Here is a 21,954-nt window from a genome sequence, read left to right as displayed (position 1 = left end):
CAAAAATCATCCGGATTATTTTTACATTTAAAATCTCTTTTGCAACAAGCCATTTCGTAAACACATCCACCGATTTTATACATACTATAATTTGCACTACAATTTGCAAAACAAAATTTACAACAAACAGTAATGACATTTAAATACTTGATGTCTTTTTAAATTTATTAGACCCTAAGGTAGAGTGACCAAATGAAATGTCTCGCCAATTTTATCAAAGTAATACTAAAATTTTAGGATAGACGCTTGCAAGTTAACGAGGCTATAGTCTCAACGGTACGTCCGATTGTTGTACTGGTATGCTTCAAACTTTCGTAGTTAAATTACCTAAAACATAGGAGGGCTAACTTTTATTGGTCCATAGAATTTTTCCGATTTTAAAGTGGTTAAATCTGAAATTTTGTAAAAAATTTCTTTTTTTCTCAAAATTTTTTCAACGTTTTTTGGCATAGTGGCTAAACTGCTGAAGATTCTGAAAGGAGGTGAAGGCAAGAAATGTTTATGGGAATTAGTATAATGTATAATTCAACAGTTTAAAACAAAAAAATGAAAACTAAAAATTTTTTCCCTACCTATATGAAGTAGTTTTCTGCAAAAATGGGAATTTCATATTTTCACCGATATCTCGGAAACTAGATCTGCCACAGGAAAATGGAGGTCATATTCGGAATCAGGAGAAAATTTTACCTTCGGAAAGGCCTATTTTATTTTTGGAGATTTTTTTTGTCGAGTAGTGTATTCGTCACAATACTCTATGGTTACGTTCTATTGAGCCAACCGTTTGGTGATGATACGCTGTTGAAAAGTCATGTTTGATGTTCAAAAGTTTCATAAGTTCTACAAGAATTTCATTCTTATATTCGGTTCTTAAATCTGACCTGATGGATTTCATAGGATCATATATCAAAATAAAACTCTCGAAGATTGCTGAAGCTATTGTTTTGCCGATTTTATCTGGCACTGCTATTAATACCAGGTATTTTGTTAAATCGCATATGATGGTAACTGCGAACTTGTTACCGTAACTCGATTGCGGTAAAGGTCCGATTGTATCAATAATAACTATATCAAATGGTTTACTCGGCGTTGGAGTCAGTACTACATTTTCTTTGATTTTTGGTTTGACTTTGTTTACTAAACATTTTTGACAATTTTTGACGAATTTGGCAATGTCATGAGTCATGCTTTTCTAAAAGTATTTAGTACGGATTTTTGCGTAAAGCTTTTTAACACCACAGTGACCGCCTGATATATGGTCATTATGATAAATTGTCATGATTTTGATTTTTGTATTGTCGTCTTTTATAGTTTCGACTGGGTCTGTAAGTAGTATTTCTAACGTTTTTAAAATTTTATTTCCGAATTGTTATACTCAGTTGAGCAGAGCTCACAGACTATAATAACTTTGTTTGGAAAACGGTTGGTTGTACAGGTATAAAGGAATCGAGATAGATATAGACTTCCATATATCAAAATCATCAGTATCGAAAAAATTTGATTAAGCCATGTCCGTCCGTCCGTTAACACGATAACTTGAGTAAATTTTGAGGTATCTTGATGAAATTTGGTATGTAGGTTTCTGGGCACTCATCTCAGATCGCTGTTAAAAATGAACGAAATCCGACAATAACCACGCTCACTTTTTCGATATCGAAAATTTCGAAAAACACAAAAGTGCGATAATTCATTACCAAAGACGGTTAAAGCGATGAAGCTTGGTAGGTGAGTTGAACTTATGACGCAGAATAGAAAATTAGTAAAATTTTGCACAATGGGCGTTGCACCGCCCACTTTTAAAAGAAGGTAATTTAAAAGTTTTGCAAGCTATAAAATGGCAGTCGTTGAAGATATCATGATGAAATTTGGCAGGAACGTTACTCCTACTACTATATATATGCTTAATAAAAATTTGTAAAATCGGAGAACGGCCACGCCCACTTTAAACAAAATTTTTTTAAAGTCAAATTTTAACAAAAAATTTAATATCTTTACAGTATATAAGTAAATTATGTCAACATTCAACTCCAGTAATGATATGGTGCAACAAAATACAAAAACAAAAGAAAATTTCAAAATGGGCGTGGCTCCGCCCTTTTTCATTTAATTTGTCTAGGATACTTTTAATGCCATAAGTCGAACAAAAATATACCAATCCTTGTTAAATTTGGTAGGGCTTAGATTCTAGGACGATAACTGTTTTCTGTGAAAAAGGGCGGAATCGGTTGAAGCCACGCCCAGTTTTTATACACAGTCAGCCGTTTGTCCTTCCTCTCGGCCGTTAACACGATAACTTGGGCAAAAATCGATATATCTTTACTAAACTCAGTTCACGTACTTATCTGAACTCACTTTGTATTGGTGTAGAAAATGACCGAAATCCGACTATGACCACGCCCACTTTTTCGATTTCGAAAATTGCGAAAAATTAAAAAATGCCATAATTCTATACCAAATACGAAAAAAGGGATGAAACATGGTAATTGGATTGGTTTATTGACACAAAATATAACTTTAGAAAAAACTTTGTAAAATGGGTGTGACGCCTACCATATTAAGTAGAAGAAAATGAAAAAGCTTTGCAGGGCGAAATCAAAAGCCTTGGAATTATGGCAGGAATACTGTTCGTGCTAAATAAATTAGCGGTACCCGACAGATGATGTTCTGGGTCACCTTGGTCCACATTTTGGTCGATATCTCGAAAACGCCTTCACATATACAACTACCACCACTCCCTTTTAAAACCCTCGTTAATACCTATAATTTGATACCCATATCGTACAAACACATTATAGAGTCACCCCTGGTCCACCTTTATGGCGATATCGCGAAAAGGCGTCCACCTATAGAACTAAGGCCCACTCCCTTTTAAAATACTCATTATCACCTTGCGTTTGATACCCATATTGTACAAACGCATTCTAGAGTCAACCCTAGTCCACCTTTATAACGATATCTCGAAAAGGCGTCCACCTATAGAACTAGGGCCCACTCCCTTTTAAAATACTCATTAAGGCCTTTCATTTGATATCCATATCGTACAAAGAAATTCTAGAGTCAGCCCTGGTCCACCTTTATGGCGATATCCCTAAATGGCGTCCACCTATAGAACTATGGCCCACTCCCTCTCAAAATACTCTTTAATACCTTCCATTTGATACACATGTCATGCAAACACATTCCAGGGTTACCCTAGGTTCATTTTCCTACATGGTGATTTTCCCTTATTTTGTCTCCATAGCTCTCAGCTGAGTATGTAATGTTCGGTTACACTCGAACTTAGCGTTCCTTACTTGTTATACCTTTCATGAAAATGAAATGGTATATTAATTTCGTCACGAAACCCAAAATTGTAAGTCCTTAAAGGAAAATAGATAGACCCACCATTAGGTATACCGAAATAATCAGGATGAAGAGCTGAGTTGATTAGCCATGTCCGTCTGTCCGTCTGTCTGTTTGTATGCAAACTAGTCCCTAAATTTTTGAGATATCTTGATAAAATTTGGTGAGCGGGTGTATTTGGGTGTCCGATTAGACATTTGTCGGAACCGGCCGGATCGGACCACTATAGCATATATCCTCAATACAACCGATTTTTCAGAAAAAGAGGATTTTTGTCATATCTTACTCAATTTAACAGATTGAAGCTTCAAATTTCACCATATAATTTCGTATATTGCACATATTGTTGCCTGAAAAAATTGATGAGATCGGTCATATATATAGTATATATCCCCCACAACCGATTGTTCAGATAAGAAACTTTTCGTAATTACTGCCCTATTTTAAGAGCTAGAGGCTTTAAATTTCAACGAATGCTTACGCATATAGCATATATTGTTGTCTGAGAAAGTCATAAAGATCGGTGGTATATATAGTATATATATGGTGGTATATATAGTATATATAGTATATATATATAGTATATATATATATTTTCGCAATTTTAGCCCCATTTTAACAGCTAGAAGCTCCAAATTTCACCGAATGCTTACGTATATAGCATATATTGTTGTCTGAATAAATCACAGCGATCGGTTGTATATATAGTATATATCTCATACAACCGATTGTTCAGATAAGAATCTTTTCGCAATTTCTGCCCCATTATAACAGCTATAAGCTTCAAGTTTCACCGACTGCTTACGTATATAGTATATATTGTTGTGTCAAAAAATCATAGAGATCGGTGATAACATATAACATATATATGATGGTATATATAGTATATATATATAGTATATATATATATATTTTTTTTTTTTGGCGATTTCTACCCCGTTTTAACAGCTAGAAGCTTCAAATTTCACCAAATGCTTACTGGTATAGCATATATTGTTGTCTGAAAAAATCATTGAGATCGGTGGTATATATATTATATGCTTCATATAAACTGTAATTTTTGCCCCTTTTTTACGGCTAGAAGCTTCAAAATTCATCATATTTCATCATATAGTTACGTTTACGTCATATATTGTTGAAATACGTGATTCGTAGTCATAGTTTTTACACGCAGACCACAAAAAACCTGAAACTTTGCATCCTCCCACAATGTACCTACCTGTTTTTATACCTTTCATGAAAATGTAATGGTATATTAATTTCGTCACGAAACCCAAAATTGTAAGTCCTTAAAGGAAAATAGATAGACCCACCATTAAGTATACCGAAATAATCAGGATGAAGAGCTGAGTTGATTTAGCCATGTCCGTCTGTCCGTCTGTCTGTTTGTATGCAAACTGGTCCCTCAATAATGGCTATTAATGGCTGTGTTTGTTCAGGACCTTTAAGTAAAGAGGAATTTAAAGAACATGAGTTAGAAATGGCGGCTGCATCGAACACGATGCGTAGTTTTTCTGGCTTCGAAGGGTTGACAACCCCAAAGTGCGGAAGGTACCATGTCGTTGGTCGTACATAGGCAGCCTGTTCTGGCGTTAGCAATTTTGCGTATCCCAGGTCAATGCACTTATCTATTTCCATTCTGTATTTTTTGGCATAAATAGGGTCTTTCTGCATATGCGTCTCGACGTTTAGTAGACGTTGCTTCGCCATGGCATAACTCGACGGAAGTACCATAGAATCCTGTCGCCAAAGCAACTCTACCTCATACCGCTGACCGAGATCCTTTGTAGTTTCCGTGAGTATTTTACGGGCGCGTTGATTCGCATCAGACTCTAAGATGACTTCTGCATTTCGTACTCCAAAACCTTCGATCGAAAAATACTCCTCCAGCAATTTGTTTAGACCTTTGCAAGATTCACCTCTACGTATATTTAGCACCCGAGGCATGGCAATACTTTCGTGACTGTGTGGCCCGTATACTACCCAGCCTAACTTTGTCTCTGCTGCTATTGGTTGCTCACCTCCAGCTTCGACGATTTTTCCTGGCAGATACAAGTGGGCATTATCAAGACCGAGTAGTAAAACAGGTTTGACGAAATTATAACTCTGTACTGGCAAATTCTTTAAATGATCAAATTGTTCTTTATTTAATGACTGCGTCGGCAAATTGAGACCCTTGATGGTATGAACATTTTTCAGTGGATATACGTGACAGTTGTCGACAGTTTCAATTTCACATGATACTCGTTTAGAGTTTTCCGGTGTTTGGCTATCACCGTACCACTGTAGAGTGAGAGGCGTGACATGCCCCCGAAGCCCTAACTGTGACGTCGTCGTCTTCGAAGAGCGTAACCGACAACCCTTCATCGATCATGGCATACGTGGTGATCTTACCTAAGGGTCCTGCCAAAATAACGGGAACAACTTTAAAGAGATTAGCTACCTGCTCTTCGCGACAATTTAAAAGGCGTTCTCGATCGGCCGGCAATGTGGACTGTGATGCAATTTCCTTATGTAACAATTGGTGATGCATACGCTTGCAATTGTTTAGCGCACATGGCTTACGGCGACGACAATTCAATAGACTGTGACCTTTCACCAAACATCCGAAGCATAACCGCTGCTGCTTGACAAGTGACCATCTGGCGTCTATCTCCATTGATTGAAATTTACGGCAATCGGTTAATAAGTGAGTTTGGCTGCAACATAGACATTTTGGTTGTTCTTCACTTGTACGCAAAACTCGGCGAACTGAACCCCCACTTAGACCATGCTGACGATTAGCATTCGTACTGTAGCGCGGCGGTGGCACTATTTGCTGGCTGTAACGTAGAGAGCTGTCGTTGACTCCAAGCATAATTGCTATAACTTTCGCAAGATCGCTTAGCCAGTCTGAAAAGGTAACCACAGTTGGGAATGGAGAAATGTTAGAAGCATACTTACTCCACTCGAATTGCTTTGATGCTGGAAGTTTCGTTATCAGCTGGTCCAGTAAAGTGGGGTTCATGAGGTGGTGTTCACACTTGGCTGATTTCAAATATGCTGAGACGTTTCGCACACGGTTTGCAAATTCAAGTACTTGGTCGAGGCGATTGTCGTTTATTATGGGAAACTGTTGCACCTTCTGCAATTGGGATCGTATGAGTAAATCTTGTCGGCCGAAATTGAACCCCAATTCTTTTATTATTTTTGGCACGTCGTCTGGGTAGATCAGCATTGATGTCACTGCGCGCTTTGCATTGCCTTGGAGCGCTTTCTGAAGGCGCATGAGATTCTGCCTATTATTGTATGAAAATTCAGCAGTGGTGTCCACGAAATTCGCCAGAAATAACGGCCAATCCTCCGGGTTTCCATCGAACGTAGGTAGCGGGTACAGTTTGGTGGCATGTCCTTCCATTAGTAGCATTGCATTTGCTGCTGACGATGGTTGTAGTTGTGCTGGTGGTGGCGCTGCTTGTGATGATGGAGCAGGAGCACCCAAGATTGGTGATAAAAAATAGTAGGCGCGGTAGTATTGGCATCTGTTTCAATCCGTTCTCGCAGTTGCTGCAGCTCAACTTGGATACGGCTTGTTTCGTTACTAAGCTCTCGCACACAGTCTCGAAGCGATGCAATACTTGCTACTAATGAAGCCAGTGTTTCGCCGGTAGCACCCAATGCTTGCTGGGCTGCGTTACGCTCTCCTATATTTACCGCTGTGGTATCTCCGTCCATTTCTTCGTCACTATCATTACTTTGGGTGGTGGTATTTTTACCTTTTTGACGAGTATTCATATTGATGCTGCTGAAACTTGTGGCTGGAAGGCGCTTGAAAAATGGTCTCTCGAAGATTTGTTTTATATAATCGCTTGGCAATTTCACATTAAACGCATATGTGTACACACCAGAGGGATGCCTGACAAAAAACGGCCACAGTAACGATATAACAAAAAACAAATAGTTGGCGATACCGTGTTAATAATGATGTGATGCTCTTAGACTTTGACGACGACAATTCTATGGTTGACGATGGCTGGAGCACAAGGACATTAGTGAAACTTTATGTCGACGGCGACAGCAGTACTTTACATTGATGGCAAAATAAAATTAGAAACTGATTTTAATTTATGTCATTTAATTTATTTTATTTAAATTATACAAGTCAAATTATTTCACTGCTTTGACATAGTGGCGTGTTCACTAATGTGTGTCCTTATAGCCTCCAACGTTGCGAACGAATGTACGAGAATAATTTTCTGCCTCAAATTCTGCCTATTTAAATCAAAGTTGATTAGGTGATTTTTAAACTCCCGCTATGCGATGTTGGAAAAGAACAGCACAGCTTATATTATACCTGCAGGCAGTACAATAAAAGAAACATAAAAACAGGCAAACATAAAAAACATAAAAAGGCAGGCAAACCCAGTAGGCACATATATTGCAAATGTACCCAGTCATACTTTTGTAAGTCATTTTGTAACGACACCCACTCCCTTTTAAAACCCTCATTAATACCTTTAATTTGATACCCATATCGTACAAACAAAGTCTAGAGTCACCCCCTGGTCCACCTTTATAGCGATACCTATAGAACTAAGGCCCACCCCCTTTTAAAATACCATTAACACCTTTCGTTTGATACCCATATTGTACAAACACATTCTAGAGTCACCCCTTGTCCACCTTTATGGCGATATTTCGAAACGGCGTCCACCCATAGAACCAAGGCCCAATCCCTTTTAAAATACTCATTAACACCTTCCGTTTGATACCCATATTGTACAAACGCATTCTAGAGTCACCCCTGGTCCACCCTTATGGCGGTATCTCGAAAAGGCGACCACCTATACAACTACCACCACTCCCTTTTAAAATCCTCATTAATACCTTTAATTTGACGCCCATATCGTACAAACAAATTCTAGGGTCACCCCTGGTCCACCTTTATGGCGATATCCCGAAACGGCGTCCACCTGTGGAACTAAGGATCACTCCCTTTTAAAATACTCATTAATACCTTTCTTTTGATACCCATATTGTACAAACAAATTCTATGGTCACCCCTGGTCCACCTTTATGGAGATATCTCGAAACGGCGTCCACCTATGGAACTAAGGATTACTCCCTTTTAAAATACTCATTAACACCTTTCATTTGATACCCATATCGTACAAACAAATTCTAGAGTCAACCCTGATCCACCTTTATGGCGATATCCCTAAATGGCGTCCACCTATAGAACTATGGCCCACTCCCTCACAAAATACTCTCTAATGCGTTTCATTTGATACACATGTCATACAAACACATTCCAGGGTTTCCCTCGGTTCATTTTCCTACATGGTTATTTTCCCTTATGTTGTCACCATAGCTCTCAACTGAGTATGTAATGTTCGGTTACACCCGAACTTAACCTTCCTTACTTGTTTATTTTATATTTATCTTAAAAATCGTTTAGGTGTGTAGATCTGTTCACTATATATTTCTTATCTTATTCATCCGACTATTGGGAGATTACCAACGGGATAAGGTTATTGTTCAGCCCCATTCATGAAAGGTATGATGTCTTCGGCACAGCCGAAGACAGTCCCGTTCTTACTTGTTTTAAATGTAAAATTGTACAATATTTGAAAAATAGATCATCTTTTGGCCATTCAACTTTGTTAATATGGTGATTGTTAGTTACTGGTTGTAACTTCGAAAGTAACTCTCCTAAGTTTGTTATTTCGTTACCAATCTCTATATTAGGTAATTCGATCTTTTTACGTCGCATATGTGCGCTTATATGCATTTTAGAAATTTGACTTTTATCATCATACAAAATAGTGGTTCTTACCCGCGGAGCTTTTTCCGAATAATAAAAAGAATATTTGTCATAAACGTCTAAAGTAAGTTGGTTTTCGTCGTGTTTGTCAGTTTTCCTATGTAAATTTTTGTCGTTGACTGTTTTGTTATTGCCCTTGCTTTGCTGCTAAATTTGTTTGTTCGATTCCTTAATCTCATAGAGTGTAATGCGCGATAGTGCATCAGCACCAACGTTTGATTTACCCTTTATTTAAACTATAGTAAAATTATATTCTGCTAATTCTAGCCTAATTCTCGATAGTTTTGAAGAGGGATCTTTCATGTTGAATACATTTTACAATGAAATGTGTGCCATAAACATATGGTCGAAATTGCTTTATTGCGAAGTAAGTAACTAAGAGTTCCAATTCTATAATTGGTTTTTTCTGCTCTGATTTGTTAAATGCTTTAGAAGCGAAACAAATTGGTAAATCACTGCCTTGCAGTTCCTGACTCAAAATAGCGCCACATCCATTTGTTGAAGCATCAACGGTAATAATGAATTGTTTTGTAAAATCTGGGTATTAAAGTAAAATTTGGTGCTTAATCGATTTAGAGGCGCTGCCAGAGACGCAAAATTTGGTATAAACCTTCTGTAATAGTTTGCTAGCGCGACGAATCGTCGTACCGCGTCTTTATCAGTCGTCTTTGTATACTTTTTCATTGCGTTTATTTTGGAGTCGTCTGGCAACAAACCTTTGGCTGAACATTTGTGACCTAAAAATGCAACTTCTGGTCGTAAAAAGTTGCATCTATTTGGGTTAAGTTTTGGGATTGAAAGACCTACAAGTATTGAAAACTTTTGAAAGATTTTTAATATGGTGTGCTTCACTACAACCTATGATGATAATATCGTCGACGTACAAAAATGCGACATTGGGTGGTATAGCCGAAAAAGCTATTGTCATCATTACATGAGAATGAATTTGGTGCAATATTAAGCCGAATGGAAGAACTTTCCATCTAAATGCACCTCGGTGAGTGCTGAAAGACGTAATGTCACGTGAGTCAGGATGCAAGGGGATTTGATGAAATCTCGAAAAAAGATAATTAACTATTATTTCTATAACCAGTATAGCTGCGATTTGGGTAAAAACCACGATAACTACCACGTGAATTTCTGAATGTATTGTTACCACGCGATTGAAAAGCTAGAACCTCACGCTCTGTTGCTTCGTAGTTTTGTTCTACAATTAGTTTTGCTACTACGTCTTTCGGATCAGTAAATGCCGTTGAGGCTAAACTAGTTTTGACTAAATTGGACTTTGCGTTTAACCGACACACGTTAACCGTTTGTTCGATTGCCATTTCATGCGCTTTCGCTTGCGTGATCCCTTCAATAATAAGAGACCGCTCAAATGAGTCAGCTAATTCTTCGACTTTTTTTGGCAATACCTGTATAATTGTTATTGTTAACGTGCAACGCTGCAATTTTCCCTGCTACAATTTTCAAGTTGTCTGGTTTGATCCCACTACGTAGAGCTATTTTAATTTCATTCATTGGTATTGCTTCACGGGCTTTACCCTCAAGTTTTGATTTTAAAAATGCTATAAAAGTATTAGTTAAATTGTCATTAGCGAACTCTTCAAGTAATTAAATTTTGTCTATAAAGGTCTCAAGTGTTAGAGGATCAACGCTGTAGTTTTCTCTAATAGAATTAGCACACATGTTAATGAAAGTTTTCTTTTCTTCAAGTGTTGCCATGATTTGACCGTTAAAATCTGAAGCTGAATTAGAAGAAGGTGAGGCAACGTTTGTACTAATTGGATCGTTAAGATCTGAGTTTAAGTTAGAAGAAGGGGAATCTAAGTTTGGACTATTGGAATCGTTATGACTTGATGTTAAAGTAGAAGAAGTTGAAGTTAATTTTGCACTATTTGAATCGTTAAGATTTGAATCTAAATTAGAAGAAGTTACATTTTTGCTAGAAGAATTTTCGAAGCCTGGGAAATCTGTCGACAAAGATGATTTATTTTCCTGGTTTGTGACTTTTTCGGTCGAAGGTGAAGTTAAATTTTCGGAGCTTGAAGAAAATTTATCGGAAACTGGTTCTGAATCTGAAGTTTTGTGAACTCGCTTCCTATCTCTAAGGTTGTACATATATAATTATAAGACGAGCAACAGAATTTAGTTTAAACTACTGTGAAATTATTGAAGCACTTATTTGAATGTAGGAATTTATAATTGAAGCTGAAATGTTGAGGAAAAAGAGAAAAAAAATTTGGAAAATGGAACTAATTTACAGTGAATTGTCGCTAACGAAATATTTAAAATTTTATCGGAAGAATTAATTGCAACTGAAATATAATTGTATGAGAAATCTGTCAGAAGTAATTGAATTTAAAATGGCACAAAAGTATATAAGTGTGAATTGGTAAAAATCTCAAAAATGTGGTAATCACAGACGCACCGCTTTATTCAAAAAAAATATCAATTGGGTTTTCACGGAACCACCGTTTTTTATCAAAAAAAATTCATATTGTATTGATTTATTAAGTATGGTTTAATAAGGGTTTTATAAGGGTCTCATAAATCTGCTTATACGACTTATTAGTAGGGAATTAATAAGGAATTTATAAGGAGTTTCGCAGCGGATACTAATCTGGAAAAATGAAATTTATTAATTACAGATAATATGAAGGCGAATTTTTCAAATTTGGTTAATTTAGGGTCTAATGAATTCCAGGACGGATACCAAATACAAAAACTTAGAAACTTTGGAGCTTGTATGGACTTAATAAGGGATTTGTAAGGAAGAAAAATCTCGAAGGAAATAAGCAAAATTTGAAAGGGAATTAATTATATTATATCAGTTAAAACACACTAACTTGGTAGAGTGCATCAATTGGCAATTATAATTATATGCAAAAAACCGAAAAATATTTGAAATATTTTATATATTGTAATTACGAAATTCTGCAAAGTACCGTTTGCCAAATCACCTGAAAAAAATGTATGGGGTAACATGCAAGAGGATGTCCACATGTAATTTAAAACACAATGAATGCGTTGAAATGTGTATTATATGTATGACAAATTTGCCGAATATACCTTTTTATAAAAATTTATGAAAATATTGAAATTTAGAAATGTACGTATGAAGATATTGAAAATTATTTATATGCATATAAATACATATACGTTGGTGTACCAGCGTTACAGTAGAGGATTGGAATGGAACACGATGATGGTGTTGAAAATGTTGTTGCATTGTAGCCACAATGGTTTGCAATTGAATGAATTTGGAGAAATACGGATCAAATGTATAAGTGTAAACTAGCAACAAATAGTACGTTGTATGTTTTTAAAAATTGTGAAATGGTGACGTACGGCGCTACTGAATTCACCATGTAAAACTTGTTGGCAAATTTGGTTCATCCTTCGGCAGACCAATCGAATTTTGGTTACCTCTTCATAACTAAGAACTCAAATACTTCTATAAAAAATTCTTCAAGTTTTGTGCGAAATTAAAAACGGTAGCCGACACTGGCAAGTCCGCCATTTTGTACGCAGCGCGGCGTGGCCTCGATGGCACGGTCACCATGTACTATACCTTCACGCTAAAAGTTGTATAAATTATATCCAGCACGCCGGAAGACATCCCAAATGTTCGGTGCAAAATAAAACGTGGATGTTACAGTTAATTTATCACACTCGACGTGCATTTTATTAAATATATTAAATTACTTAGTTTTCTTTATTTAAACTTAACACAAACTCAGTTTTTGTTAGATAACTCAAATGAAAATTGTCAGTATATTAAATATTGTAGTTGTTCACTTGCAGCTGCCAAAATTATAATGGCCGAGCCACTCACGCGCCGGATTGCATTAGCCCGTGCGAGCGACATCAGCTGATGTGTGTTTGATGTGGTGAGATTGGCCTTAGGGTGCCATTACATGAGTTCCAATTTGTTTGAATGCTTGTTTCCAAAATGCAATTAAAAGTTTACAAGCTACAATGTATATGCAGTCCGTTTTTCAAAAATCATTCTGCTATAGACGCCGTGATTGAAGGTGTCACCACTGTGTACCACAAATTCAATTGTTCGATGGCTTCTTGCGACTTTGTCGCTACAAGCATACATGAAGTATGTTTAGATATAAAAATGAGGCCCTTAGTGTTTAAAATCGCGCTCTTAGGTTGTAAATATAAGCAAGTGGTGCGTACAATTTTAGACATATAATGTCTAAAGTATTACACATTTTTTGCGCAAAATTCAACAAGAGATTTGTAAAAATAAAGATGTGTAATATTACACATTTATAGTTTTTAAAGTGTTGCTTACCATTTTAACGAACTTGGTCTGGAAGACAACAAATTAATATAATAATTAATTATTTACAGACAAGTAAAACCAAATATTATTACATAATGTAAGTACATATTGTTTTCAATAAAACCGTTTAATTATTTTATTGTTATATACCACAGAGTAGTCTACCGATGGCTAACAGGGGTTCCTACATATATTGGGACAACCTCAAGCAAAGTGTTTGATATCACATTGAGCTCTGAGCATGATAGGTCCGGTTATGAATGGATGGTTCTTGACAGGCCATCTTTTTCAAACCATGCATATGTCAGCTTCAGCACCCTCCCAAAGAGGGATAGAGAAGGGGAAAGCCTTTAGAAGCCCTAGGTCAACGGACTGGTACAAGTTTCTGAAGTTTTACCACGAAGACTGGTACTGCCTACAGAGGCTACCACCGTAGAGGAGTTGGAAGAATGCAACAACTTAGTATCAAAAGCGCCGTCAACTGCGGTTAACAAAAGTTGTCCTCTGAGAAGATTCAAGGGAAAAGAAAAACCACCATTGTGAAGTAAGGAGTTGACTCTCTAAGAAGGGCAGATAAAAGAGATTCTTAAGTTGGTAAAAATTGCGGAAAACGAGGAGTGCTGGGACGACTATAGAGATCTGTTGAAGACCTTTAAGTTATAATGCTTCGCCTGCTCTGTTGATCTCGCTCTTGCTTCCGTCGTACCGCCTCGAATATCTCCTTCATATTCATAGATTTCTTCCCGAGATTAGCTACTCTCTCCCCTGTACCGAATGTATTCTCGTCGCATAAGCTATTGGGAATCCTTGGTGTTCTGCCTTGTACTACATATTCTGGACTGTACCCGTTCGATTCACATACGATTGTTTTTAATGTTAGTGTTATCTATGGTATCAACTCGTCCCATGTTCTCTGCTCATTCCCTGAAAACTGTGCTATCATCCTCTTGATGTTGCGGTTCGCTCTCTATGTCGGGTTCTCCTGCGGTGTTTATGGTGCTATTAGAAAAAAATTTCAAGACGTGACATGACCACATAAATATGTACGTAAAACAGGTTTTGACTGCACTTTTAAGTTCAAATATCACAAAAACTTGAAGTGCTAGGTCCACATTCGGGTCCGCTACTTCAAAGCCTTCCAGAAAGTATAGACCTGTTTCTGAATACAAAATTTATTTGGATTTTTATTGGTCTGTGATACGGCAAAAAATAAGTTTTTCGCAAATTTGGACATGAATGTCGAGAAACCAATTTGGAAATTCAGACTTCTGGCTTGGTATTGATGCACTAAAACCCATTAGAAAAAATCTTGCCACTTATTTTTTTACTTTTTTTTCCGGCTGTGCTATGCTTATTTTGCCCTAAAAGAAGGGGTATTTTTGGAAAAATTTTCATATACCATATGAGAATACTAAAATGATATTTTCAACCTTCCCAAGGTTAAAGTGAAATAATCTTCCGATTTGAACTTCAAAAATGTGGTCCGGGGATCTTGGGATCATCATTCTTTAAGACCTACATATCGACGTGCCATACAAAATGTAGCATCGAAAACTAATAATTCATAATTCATTAGACCTTTTAAAAAACGTTTTTTCAGGGTGGTATGTACATATTTCAAATTTTGGATTCATATGCGGTGAGTGGGTTTTGTTTATTGTGGCTAATATTTTTCGAATGTATATCCATATCATGGTGTTATGGTGTCGATCGGTTTTACGATGGAATAAAAGATATGATCGGATATTATCCTATGATCTGGTGGAAATTTTGCTGGTGTGCTACAACTCCTGTCATTTGTTTGGTAAGTTTGGTACATTAATCAAAATCTGTTTACCTATTTATAAACAATTTTCTTAAAGGGAGTGTTCTTTTTTAACATTGTGCAATGGAAACCGATTAAATATTTGGACTATAATTACCCATGGTGGGCGCATGCGTTTGGATGGTTTACGGCGCTCTCATCAATGCTATATATACCCTCCTACATGATTTGGCTTTGGAGGCGCACACCTGGAGACACAGGAGAGGTATTTTATGTAGACAAAAGACAAGTTTTTAAGTTAAGATATTCAGTTTTGCGAAGATTTTCATTTTCATTTACTTAGAAAATATTAGTACAACTTGCAATCCTTTATATTCAAGACAGTATTACTAGCAAATTTTCTTAAACATTTAAGTAAACAGGAACAATAGAACTTAAATATTAAAATTAACAGCCTTCAAAGAAGAAGAAGCAGATAACATGATTTTATCCAGAAAACAAGGAAAAAAGCAAATATAGATAGCAAACCACATAATTAGAATAAAAAATAGGTTCCAAATCAGGCCAATTATGATGAAAAAAGTATAAAAAATTTGTCTATAATTTTTGTTTAATACAGTTTATTAAACTAGCTGGAATGGAGCTGAAAGTGCGTATGGTTTTGGCAAAAAAAAAGTCGAGACGATGGCACAAAGTTAAAATTTGGACCAATCAGATTATTTAAGCGGTTAGATCCAGGAAATATAAGTTTTTCGTATAAGTAAGGTGTTTTGTGGCAATTACTTAACCGAACATTATATACACAGCGTGAGCTTCAATTGTACATTTCATTTCAGATAAATTACTTTTCTGCATAACACGTGGCACCGCTCGTTTAAAAAACTCGATAAGTGAAATATGATTGATTAAAACCTATTTTTTGCTAAGTTTTAGCTTATTATTCTAGTCTACGACCCTTTTAAACTTGTTTTGTATCTAAGTGGCCGTGGTCTTTAACCAATCCCGTCCATTTTTACTAGACATATTTTCTGCTATAAGGAAAATATGTGTACACAATTTCATTACGATATGTTAATTTTTCTTCGAGTTATGGCTTCCGAAATATAGAAAATTGCTTAATCATAAAAGAAGCGGTGCCACACCCACGTTCAACAATTTTAGCGTTTTCCAATTTAATGTTATAATTCAATTTGGAAAGTAAAATTCTATTGATACAAAGCTCTTTTTCGCTAAGACATACATAGCTTATTATTTTTCTCTACGACCCTTTTAAAAATCTTTTATATAAAAGTGGGCGAAATATCTCCTGCTATAGGGAAAATTTGTGTACCCAATTTTATTACGATCCGTTAATTTTTCTTCGAGTTATGGCTCCCGAAACTAGGAAAATTGCTTGGTCGTAAAAGGGGCGGTCCAACGTCCATTTGTTAAAATTTGAAGTTTTTCCTATTTATTGTTATAAATCCACTTAGTAAATGAAATACCATTGATATAAAGCTCTTTTTTGCAAAGATATGGCTTATTTTATTCGTCCACGATCCTTTTAAAAATCTTTTATAAAGAAGTGGGCGTGGTCCTTAACCGATTTCGTTAATTTTTCTTCAAATCAATCCTTATAGTAGAGGCAACCTCTCTGCCGAATTTTGTTACGATAGGTTTCACGAGTTTTGACTTATGATTAATCATATTTGTAAAATTCATTTTATCACAAGTGGGCGGTGCCACTCCCATTTTAAAAAAAATTTTCAAATTTTTATCAAGACTCTCAATATCAGTCCACATGTCAAATCTCAACGTTCTAGGTGTATTATTTACTAAACAATCAGGTTTTTTTTGTTTTCCAAAATGTTATATATGATGAATTTCATATCAAAACCTATAAAAAAGGCACATTTTGAACCCGACCCCCTCAGATTTTGATGATATTTTGCACAGAGGTACATTTTACCTATACAAGCACAACCTCGTTTTTAGAAATTCCATTTTTGAAAAATTGTGGGCGTGGCAAAGTGTCAAAATTGTGAAAAATGCGTAAAAAATGACGGTAATAGGTACTTTTGAGCTGTGATAACTACAGAACGGTTCAACCGATTTCAAAAATCTTGGTACCACTGGAAAGGTATTCGGATCCGCTTTTGAAAATATACAATCTAAAAATTTTTATTACACTGAAAAAATTTTTTTTCAAAAGGTAATTTTTAAACTTGGTAAAAACTTCAAAAGCCAAGCGTTTTAAAATAAAATATATTTTTTTTAGAAAGGTCTATTTAATATATATAAAATATCCAAAAACTAAAATGGTGTATTTTTATACTCAGCGTGCTTTGCACACAGAGTATATTTACTCTGATTGGATAAAGGTTGGTTATACAGGTATAAAGGAATCGAGACAGATATAGACTTCCATATATCAAAATCATCAGTATCGAAAAAAAAATTTGATTGAGCCATGTCGGTCCGTCCACCCGTCCGTCCGTTAACACGATAACTTGAGTAAATATTGAGATATCTTCACCAATTTCGGTACAGGAGCTTATCTGTACCCAGAATAGATTGGCATTTAAAATGAGCGAAATCAGATGATAACCACGCCCACTTTTCATATATATAACATTTTGGAAAACACAAAAAACCTAATTATTTATTATTTAATACACTTAGAATGTTGAAATTTGACGTGTGGGCTGATATTGAGACTCTTGATAAAAATTTGAAAAAAAAAATTTAAAACGGGCGTGGCACCGCCCACTTGTGATAAAATCAATTTTACAAAATGCTTTGAAGAAAAATTTACGAAATCTGTTAAGGACCACGCCCACTTTTATATAAAAGATTTTTAAAAGGTTCGTCGACGAATAAAACAAGCTATATCTTTGCAAAAAAGAGCTTTATACCAATGGTATTTTATTTCCCAAGTAGATTTATAACAATAAATAGGAAAAACATAAAATTTATAAAAGAAAAATGGCATGGCACCGCCCCTTTTATTACTAAGCAATTTTCTATGTTTAGGGAGCCATAACTCGAAGAAAAATTAACGGATCGTAATTGGGTACACAAATTTTTCCTATACCAGAAAATATTTCTAGAAAAAACGGACGAGATCGGTTAAAGACCATGCCCACTTTTATATAAAAGATTTTTAAAAGGATTGTAGACGAAAATAATAAGCTATATCTTAGTTAAAAAGAGCTTTGTATGAATAGAATTTTACTTTCTAAATAGAGTTATAACATTAAATTGTAAAACACTAAAATTTTTGAAAATGGGTGTGGCACGGCCCCTTTTATGGCTAAGCAATTTTCTATGTTTCGGGAGCCATAACTCGAAGAAAAATTAACATATCGTAATGAAATTGTGTACACATATTTTCTTATAGCAGAAAATATTTTAGATCACGGCAACTTAGATATAAAACTAGTTTCGTAGACTAGAATAATAAGCTATAGCTTAGCAAAAAATAGTTTTGAGTCAATGATATTTCACTTATCAAGGTTTATTGTAAGAGGAAATGGGGAGACATTATTTTTTTTAAACGGTCGGTGCTACGTGTTATGTGGAAAAGCAATTTATCTGAAATGAAATGTACAATTGAAACTCACGCTGAGTATACTATGTTCGGTTACACCCGAACTTAGACACCTTTACTTGTTTCTTTTTTTTTTAATTTTTAAGTAAATGCATCTTTTTATATTTTGTTATAATGGTACTTTTGAGCTGTGATTACTACGGAATGGCTGAACCGATTTCCAAGATCTTGGTACCATTGGAATGGTATTTAAATCGGCTTTCGAAAAATACACTTTAAAAATTTTTATTACACTGGAACAAATTTTAAATTTTTTTTTTTAGATCTAATAAAATATTTGTACATACAATTTTGAACATAACTTGGAGCCCAGTGAAAAGTAAATATTTTTCAGGAGATATAATAAACAAACAAACAAACACCGCTTCAGACCTGTTATTCGACCTCCTCAAATTGCTATACGGATAAAAATAATAGTTTAAAAAAACTAAAAAAACACGCTTTTATAGCTAACCGAACTAAAAAATAGAAAATAAGTGTCAATTAAAAAAGCGTTTATATAACAGTCAAACAATCATTTATCGTTTATAGTTAATCACCTCAAAATAAAATTATAATAAAATTTAAGTTAATCACCTCAAAATAAAATTATAATAAAATTTAAGTTAGTAACAGAATAATTTAATTCAGATTAAAAGCGTGGGTTGCATTTTACTACATTTCATATTTTTCCTCTCAGATAGTTGCCAATAGAATGATTGTAACATCCAATATCAACCCCACGCTTTTTTTGTGAATTAAATTATTCTGTTAATAACTTAAATTTTATTATAATTTTATTTTGAGGTGATTAACTATAAATGATTGTTTGACCTTCTACTACTGTTATATAAACTCTTTGTAGTTGAAAATTATTTTCTATTTTTTAGTTCGGTTAGCTATAAAAGCATGTTTTTTTAGTTTTTTTAAACTATTATTTATTTTTAATTTTTTAGTTCAAGTAATTTTAAAAGTTTTAGTCGGGAGTGATGAAACCTCGAAACGCCAGCGGTCCATGGATGAATCCAAGCCTACGGCACCGAAAAGGGCCAAGACGCAGGGAGGCTGGACGCGGTCTTTCGCCGAAATTGCCAAGGGTGAGCAGATCATTGGGATTATAGACGAGAGCAGCGAAGATGGAAGGATCCCGAAACAACAGTGGAAGTGGATCGAGGCCGCGCTCGCTACGGTGGCCGTTAAGGTTAAGAAAGGCAACCCTCGCCCACCGCCACCTTACACCGATTCAGGGTGCTTCCAGGGCAATGTAAAGCTAATTGCCTGTGACGACGCCAGGTTGGTAAACCTATAGATGGCCGCCGTCACGCTGATAGGGATGGTATATCCGGGCGCGCGCCTTAAAGTAGTGAGGCGCGTGATATCCCCTCACGACCAAGGGCTAGAGCCTGGGTTGCAGTGATGCCAACGGAGCCAGCTGACATCCTGGAGCTGCTCCAGGATTACGTCCAAAATCCGGATGGGCACTCGACGGACTCCAGCGCTGAAACCATAAACTTGCTTATGGATACACACTTCCCAGCAAGCGCGGGCGTGTCTTCAAATATTGTTAGCGGGGGGTCACCTAATGATCAGCTAATAAGCGAAATCACAGATGATAAAAGGATTGATTGGGCTTTACAGACCTTCAAGCCCTATAAATCGCCGGGGCCGGATGGATTTTTCCGGCTCAGCTACAGTAAACTGCCGAACTTATAAGGCATTGGATAAAAGGGATGTTTATAGGTTGTCTTGGGCGCAATTACGTACCAGCATCGTGGAGAGAAGTCAACGTGGTCGTTATCCCCAAGGCAGGGAAAACCTCCCACTCTAAACCAAATTATTATAGGCCTATAAGCTTATCTTCTTTTCTGTTAAAATCACTCGAAAGACTCCTAGAAGACTATATCAGGAGGAAGATTGAGCCATCGCTTCTTTCGCAAGCTCAACATGCCTATACTAAGGGTAGATCAACTGACACGGCCTTGCACTCACTGGTATCCGTTATCGAAAGGTCACTTGACCTCAAGGAATACACACTGGTGGCATTTCTAGATATAGCGGGTGCCTTCAACAATGTTCTCCCTGAGGCCATCACCTCGGCGCTGGCCGATCTGGGGGTTGACGCATGCCTGGTGGAGTTTATTTACAATCTGCTAACGCGTAGGCAGATTAAAACTGAGCTAGGTGGTTGCGTGATCCGCAGACCGGTCGGCAGAGGCACTCCGCAGGCCGGCATTCTCTCTCCGCAATTTGGGTGGTTACCGTCAACCAACTACTACGCCTCATGGAGGCAGAAGGTCACCAAGTGGTCGCGTATGCAGATGACATCTGCGTGACCATGCGGGGGAAATTTCCGCAAACTCTTTACGACCTAATGGAAGGGGCACTATCCAAAATTTCGCACTGGGCCATAGCCAGAGGTTTGGAAGTCAACCCGGATAAAACCGAGCTTTTCCTCTTCACGAGGAGGTACAAAGTACCAAATCTTACACCGCCAAGAATTGGGGGTACGTTCTTGGCGTTTAGCGATCAAGTCAAGTATTTGAGAGTCATTCTGGACAGGAAGCTATTATGGAGTGACCATATAGTGGAGCGATCCAAGAAGGCAGCAGCAGAGCCGTTCACCTGCAAGAAGGCAATTGGCACCTCCTGGGGATTCTCCCCTAAGGTGACCTACTGGATTTACAAAGCCATTGTGCCCCCGATTCTTCTTTATGGTGCATTGGTCTGCTGGCTTGCACTAGCTAAAAGTACCTATCTTATAATTCTTTAAAAGGTGCAACGGAGTTCGGAGCTCTGCATTACCGGCGCTCTCCGCTCCACTCCAGATTCCGTTACATACATACATGGATACATAGATACATAGATAGATACTGGCCAAACTAACAAAAGCGTGTTAAAAAGAGCTCCAGTATGCTCTTTCCTAGATGTGACATGCATCAACTTCTATCATTAATAAAGGAATGCATTTTTCGCATTATGTGCAAGGTTTCAAATCTATGGCCATTTGGGGTGGTCATAAGTTCAATTGACCTTATGTCCGTTAACCTCATGTCACACCACCATCACATTATTGCATTTTTATCGAGCCTTTATACGTGGGCAAAGTTTCAATCAAACTTATGACCATTCAAAGTGGTAATAAGGCCCATTTCCCTTATGGCTGTTGACCTTATGTCACC

The 21,954-nt window shown here is 36.6% G+C and overlaps 1 protein-coding gene across 1 annotated transcript in view; it reads left to right on the top strand.

The window, feature by feature from the left end:
* Positions 1-21,954, top strand: part of Gat (GABA transporter) — a 1,840,468-nt gene that overhangs the window by 1,442,195 nt on the left and 376,319 nt on the right. Inside the window, exons 9-10 of the mRNA XM_067758099.1 lie at positions 15,043-15,246; positions 15,305-15,472. Coding sequence (XP_067614200.1) covers positions 15,043-15,246; positions 15,305-15,472 — 372 coding nt within the window. The remainder of the gene's footprint in view (positions 1-15,042; positions 15,247-15,304; positions 15,473-21,954) is intronic.

This window comes from Eurosta solidaginis, chromosome X (assembly GCF_040869045.1).
Source record: "Eurosta solidaginis isolate ZX-2024a chromosome X, ASM4086904v1, whole genome shotgun sequence".
Lineage (NCBI taxonomy): Eukaryota > Metazoa > Arthropoda > Insecta > Diptera > Tephritidae > Eurosta > Eurosta solidaginis.
The sequence above is the reverse complement of the archived record's forward strand: the minus strand, read 5'-3'. Positions and strand labels throughout refer to the sequence as shown.